We start from the raw sequence: 6,577 nt of genomic DNA, 5'->3' as shown, positions 1-6,577 counted from the left end.
GATCAGAATGGGGGACTATTTTACCTCCGGACTTCTAATCAAGCTGTGGGCCTATGGGGTATCGTCTCAGTTGTGCGACTGGATTCGTGATTTCCTGTCAGGAAGGTCGCAGTTCGCAGTAATAGACGGCAGATCATCGAGTAAAACTGAAGTGATATCAGGTGTTCCCCAGGGAAGCGTTCTGGGACCTCTGCTGTCCCTGATCTATATAAATGGCCAGTTCTATTAGGTTGTTCGCAGATGATGCTGTAATTTACCGTCTAGTAAGGTCATCCGAAGACCAGTATCAGTTGCAAAGCGATTTAGAAAAGATTTCTGTATGGTGTGGCAGGTGGCAGTTGACGCTAAACAACGAAAAGTGTGAGGTGATCCACATGAGTTCAAAAAGAAATCCGTTGGAATTCGATTACTCGATAAATAGTGCAATTCTCAAGGCTGTCAATTCAACTAAGTACCTGGGTGTAAAAATTACGAAGAACTTCAGTTGGAAAGACCACGTAGATAATATTGTGGGGAAGGCGAGCCAAAGGTTGCGTTTCATTGGCAGTTCACTTTGAAGATGCAACAAGTCCACTAAAGAGACAGCTTACACTACACTCGTTCGTCCTCTGTTAGAATATTGCTGCGCCGTGTGGGAGCCTTATCAGGTGGGATTGACGGAGGACATCGAAAGGGTGCAAAAAAGGGCAGCTCGTTTTGTGTTATCACGTAATAGGGGAGAGAGTGTGGCAGATTTGATACGCGAGTTGGGATGGAAGTCATTAAAGCAAAGACGTTTTTCGTGACGGCGAGATCTATTTACGAAATTTCAGTCACCAACTTTCTCTTCCGAATGCGAAAATATTTTGTTGAGCTCAACCTACATAGGTAGGAATGACCATCAAAATAAAATACGATAAATCAGAGCTCGAACAGAAAGGTTTAGGTGTTCGTTTTTCCCGCGCACTGTTCTATGAACCCTCTGCCAAGCACTTAAATGTGAATTGCAGAGTAATCATGTTGATGTAGATGTAGATTACATTTCCTTCAGACTTTCCCAATGAATCTCAGCTAGGCAGCCGCTTTTTCTACAACTTGTTTCATGTGCCCATTCCACTTCAGTTCGCCCCGTTGGGTACTCCCAGGTATTTTACGGTAGTTGCTGTTTGCAGTGGAATGGTTTTTCGCCGTTAGTGGCATCGAACAATTGTGAATCTCTTTGGCTGTTTATGCTCAATATGCTAATTTTGTTTTCTTCCTGGGTCAACTGCCATTAGCGTAGTGGAGAGGCTGTGGATCTCTTCCCACATTCATCCTCAGTCCGTTACATCGATTTCTGTTCATTGTCGACTGTAAGTCCCTGCACCAGTCGCCGACCTTCTGCAGGTCCTCCTGCACTTCGCTACACTCTCCTGACGTTGCAACCTTCCTACAGATATGTTTGGGAGTGTTCGAAATAAAACCAGAAAATATGTTTGTTAAAAAAATTAATTTATTAAATATGAATGTTGTGGCACTCATGCAGAGGGCGGTACTGGAATGTTGGGGCTGACCGCTACGAAGCCGTTGGCGTCGGCCTTGTAGTTCAGGTGGACGGGGACCCCCTCCGGGCTGGTGTAGCTGTAGCTGCCCTTCTTCACCAGCACGTAGTCCGTACCGTCATGGTTGGGCTGCAGCTCGCCTTGCTCCGTCACCGTGATGCCGTTGGCGGTCTGGTAGCTGTAACGGAACACATTTACTCGGAAAAATGTTTGGATGATCACGTCTTGCAAACATTAGAGGACGCTGCGTTTGTATTGGACAGTTTATACGCCAGATATGGGACCAATATTGCGATCTAGTCGATAGTTGGTTAGTCGTACCACGTCCTCCAATGTTATCCCTTCTTCCGCCTCTACTACTCCCGAAACGAAACTCTCACATTGGTCGATTTTTGTCCGTTACATAAGCCATCGAAGGCTGCTTTGTTCACGAAAACTGTGCGACGATATAATGATCATCTTGGTGGCCTAACACTATAACATTTACGTAAAAGGCATTTAACGTAAATATTACTTGAAAAAGAGGTCCTTCCACTTTATTCTGACAGTACGCTACTTCCGGGAGATCTCCTTGGAAAAGAAAGAGACAGCGACGTACGAGGGTTCTGTTTTGAAGCCGTTGTTAAATAACCAATTAATAAAAGGATGAAAATTGTGTAATGCACTTCTGCTTTAAGACAGTGCCAAACAATCGTTGCCATGTGTTATTGCACTGGGAGGGCCCTCAGATCCTAGAAATAAGTTTGCTCATTTCATAAATAGATATCGTAGTAGAGATATTCTTTCAAAGCTAGACACCACTTTTGCTTCTATATTTTATTTTGGAAAGTTGGCGTCAGACTAATATGTAGCCTAGCCCAAGGTCTAGGTTAGATTAGAATGTCATTGGTAGGGAGTTAGTAAAGCTAATGTATGAGTACACAAAAAGTTGTGGTGACACACTGATTTGTAAGTAGCCATAGGTTTAGGTTACGTCGAAAAGTGACAGATTGGTTGTGAGCTGGCGATGTCATCAGAATACTTGAAATTCTTATTTTGGCGCGTATTTCACGCAAACTGCATTTCGATGAGTGGTTCGCCTTTTTATGAAATCCTAGTACCGGCATGTTCAATACTTCATTAAATAATTTACTAATAGAATAAAGCGCTATTTCGAATTGCTTCGAAATAAGCACACCGCCGCTGTGAACAAAAGGGACACTAGTGGCAGCAGTTTGGAGTCGACGAGGTACTTACACGAGCGAGTACTGGCCAAACTCGTCGCGAATCTCGTTGCGGAAGAGAGTGTCGATGGGAAGCGGCAGGAAGGGCGCGTCGGCGTGGCACAGGGCGACGGCGGCGGCGAGCAGCGTGCACACCTGTGGCAACACACACACGCGTCACATGGCGTCAGTCAAGTTACCTGGCCTCACCGAGCGGCGTCTCACCCAAACTTCGCACTCCTACAAGGGGAATACACAGAAGAATCCGACAGCACAGGGAGCGCCTTTCGGCTTGCATTGTACAATAAGGTGTTGAGGATGTTTTCAAGGTGATACAAACTTATAAAGTTAGTGGAACCTTAGTCTGAAAACGATGCGCTGAAAGTTAAAAACGAAAATTACAAAATCAAATATACCATTGGTCTACTGAACATAAAAGCCCAAGCAACACAGTTTAGTTAAAATTTTATTCAGCTGCCGAACTTATACAAAATACTTACTAAAAACATTTCTGCGATGTAGTGTCCCACGGCTTCTATTCATGCAGGAAATCGTCGCACGATGTCTCTAACACATGTTGGAACTACTCCAGTTATTTGAATAAAATCGTTTTGAGCATTAGGTAGCGAGAATTTGAAACTAAACACCTTTTAAAATTGACGTTTCTTCCCTCTTTGCAATAGTCCTTTTCAGGTCCCCAAGACCGAGAGATGTGGCGCAGTGGTTAGCACACTGGACTCGCATTCCGTAGGAAGACGCTTCAATCCCGCGTCCGGCCATCCTGATTTAGGTTTTCCGTGATTTCCCTAAATCGCTCCAGGCAAATGCCGGGATGGTTCCTTTGAAAGGGAACGGCCGACTTCCTTTCCCGTCCTTCCCTACTCCGATGAGACCGATGACCTCGCTGTTTGGTCTCGTCCCCCAAATAACCCCAACCCCAACCAGGTCCCCAAGAACGTCTATTTTAACAGCAGTTTCCACTCAAATATACGCCGCCTAATGCTCAAAAGGATTTGATTCAAATTGACTTATGAAGTCAATTCAGCTTGTCGTTGACGATAAGGTCATTATAGCCGGAGCACGAGCTCAGATTGGACAGAGATGAGGAAAGTAATTGTTTGAGGAAATATTATTCATTGACGATTGAGGCAGCTAACAAAATCCTCAGTTAATAGGTTCTTGAGCACTGCCATCCGTCTGGGGCCCTTAACGGAAATAGGAAATACATAATAAAGAACTGCTCATTTGGCCACCAACGCCAGCACGAAAGCGTCACATAGATGCTAAACTGACTCCCCTGGCAGACGCTAATAGAAACCCGTTATGGGTTAAATTTCCGAGGTCGCGCGTTCCAGGAAGACCGTACCAACAAATTACTCCATACCACACATTGACAAGTATATTATAATGGCCGGCCGATGTGACCGAGCGGTTCTAGGTGCCTCAGTCCGGAACCGCGCTGCTGCTACGGTCGCTGGTTCGAATCCTGCCTCGGGCATGGCTGTGTGTGATTTCCTTAGGTTCGTTAGGTTTAAGTGGTTCTAAATCTAGGGAACTGATGACCTCAGATGTAAAGTCCCATAGTGCTTAGAGCCATTTGAACCATATTATAATGCTGCTATCCCGCGGCACGGGAACCGGACCCGGTTGAAAGTTGCCTTTTACACGGCTTCCGGGAGCGTGAAAAATTTTACTTTCAATTTTCATATAAATAGTGATCGAAATTAAAAATCTAAAATGATGACGTAATCTATTGATTAAGAGCTATAGTCTCATGTGAATGATTCAACACAGTAAGACAAGTATTACACTCGTGTATATGTGGGCAGGCAACGCAACGACCGAGGTGGCGCAATCGTTAACACATTGGCCTCGCATTCGGGATGGCGACGCTTCAAACCGCCATCGGCCATCTAGATTTTTGTTTTTTTGTGGTTTCCCTAAATCACTCAACACAAATGCCGCGATGGTTCCTTTGAAAGCGCACGGCCGATTTGCTTCCCAATCCTTGGCACGGTCCGAAATTGTACTCCGTTTATAATGACCTCGATGTCGACAGCCGTTAAATCCTTCCTAACTTCCTCTGAGGTAGCCTAACTCACTGTGCGCGAAATACCCAGACTACATTCATCTAGCATTTGAAAATGAGGGCTCTTAGTGGCTTGGAACAAACTTTACACATAATTTCAAAGCCTTGGAAACTTTTTCTCGCTGACTCTCTCTCCTCGCCCCGTTTCTCACACAAAATTATGAGAAGATAAAACTTTATCGTTTACTACATTTTTGCTGTCCAGGCAGTTAAACTCTCCCTTCAGGCATCACTTTTTAACTCATTATTCCTTTACTATTACATATATTCTTAACGAATTTTGCAGACATTGCCCACATATACCACTGAATGTAGCTGCAAAATTATGTCATCTTACGAGTCATGGTTTAGGAGATATGACGTCATAAACACATATCAATGCGTACAAAACAAGCTTTCTCAGTTGGAACTGTGTACATGTCTTGAAGCTAATACCCATACCACATTCACCTAGTATTTGAGAATGAAAGTACTTACTGACTTGCAACAAACTTAACACATTATTTCAAACCTTCACGAAACTTTTTCTCGCACACACCATCCACAAAATGATGAAAGGAAATAAGTTAACGGCTTATTACATTTTCGCTGCTTATACAGTACAACGGCCGCAACAGGCAGTATTTCTTCTTTACAACAGTTAGTAGTTTAATTTATTTCTTGTTTGCTACTAACTGCATGCACAATATATTTTGCAGACAGTGTTCACATACAGCATTGAATGTACCTGCAAAAATACGTCATTATCGACACATGATTCAGGGAATATGACGTCATAAACATTGGGACGTATGAGAAACCAGCTCTTGCTTAGTACGGAGTTCAAATTAAGCAGAATATACTCATCCAGTGCCTGATAATTATAGCACTTAGAGACTTCCAACGAGTCTTAAACATAATTTCAAACCTTTTCTAAACTTTTTATCACTTACATACTTAATGTCAAACATTTAACATAATATCTCACTTGTAAGGCATTCAGAAGCTTCAAGCTGTTTTATACGTGGGAGGTCGGGTTTTACCCGTTTCTCACTAAATAAAATGACAGTAAAGCCGATAAGCCAATCGGGTGAGATGCGCTTTATGCCAGAAACCTACGAAATAAATATTATATTCAATACTCCTTTACTTGTATAACAAATTATTATGGAAACGAGCCACTGCAGTTCAATGAGATCTGAGGCCTACGCCAGCCACAATAAAGGCAAGAGACATTCAAAACAATGCCGTCCATGTGTTCGGAAAAGGATGTAGCTTGGCTCAGTCGCGATATGGGCAAGAGCGCATAGCCAATGATGATAAAAAAAAAAGAGGTAGTCTTGAGATGCCGAAAGAGTTCGTAAAGCATCAAAAATTTCAGGTTTGTAATGGAGCACCTGAAAACCAACAGTTTTAAACAGAGGAGAACAAATTGGTTACATTACTTAGCTGCCTGTGTGAGCAGTACTCACCAGTGTGACCTTCATTGTCGCTGTGTGGTTGCGGAGCTGTTGTCGTGAAGAGCCCTGGAGAGGTTGTGGTGGACACTGAGAAGCGACGCCGCGCTTATATACTGGCTGCGCTGCGTTGCGTTACACCACGCCACAGACTTTCCCGCCTACTGTTGGCTCACCCCGGGGGGATGCGTGACGGCCAGTGATACTCAACAAAACAGGAATGTCTGCCGGCCTCTTACATTTTTACAACTGAGCGGCACCTACTGTTGTCCGATAGTGGTAAAAATAAAATAATTTTTTTTTTAAATCGTCCTACAGATGTGCTGCTTT

General features: G+C 43.6%; 1 protein-coding gene across 1 annotated transcript; it reads right to left on the bottom strand.

The window, feature by feature from the left end:
• Positions 1-1,449: 1,449 nt before the first annotated feature.
• LOC126327822 (larval cuticle protein LCP-22-like) lies at positions 1,450-6,361 on the bottom strand. The gene is made up of 3 exons (XM_049995919.1): positions 6,263-6,361; positions 2,757-2,878; positions 1,450-1,698 (listed from the first exon to the last, which is right to left on the bottom strand). The coding sequence occupies exons 1-3, from the start codon at positions 6,275-6,277 to the stop codon at positions 1,497-1,499; spliced, it is 339 nt and encodes a 112-aa protein (XP_049851876.1). The 5' UTR covers positions 6,278-6,361; the 3' UTR covers positions 1,450-1,496.
• Between the last annotated feature and the right edge of the window lie 216 nt (positions 6,362-6,577).

The sequence above is a fragment of the Schistocerca gregaria genome, chromosome 2 (genome assembly GCF_023897955.1).
Source record: "Schistocerca gregaria isolate iqSchGreg1 chromosome 2, iqSchGreg1.2, whole genome shotgun sequence".
Lineage (NCBI taxonomy): Eukaryota > Metazoa > Arthropoda > Insecta > Orthoptera > Acrididae > Schistocerca > Schistocerca gregaria.
The sequence above is the reverse complement of the archived record's forward strand: the minus strand, read 5'-3'. Positions and strand labels throughout refer to the sequence as shown.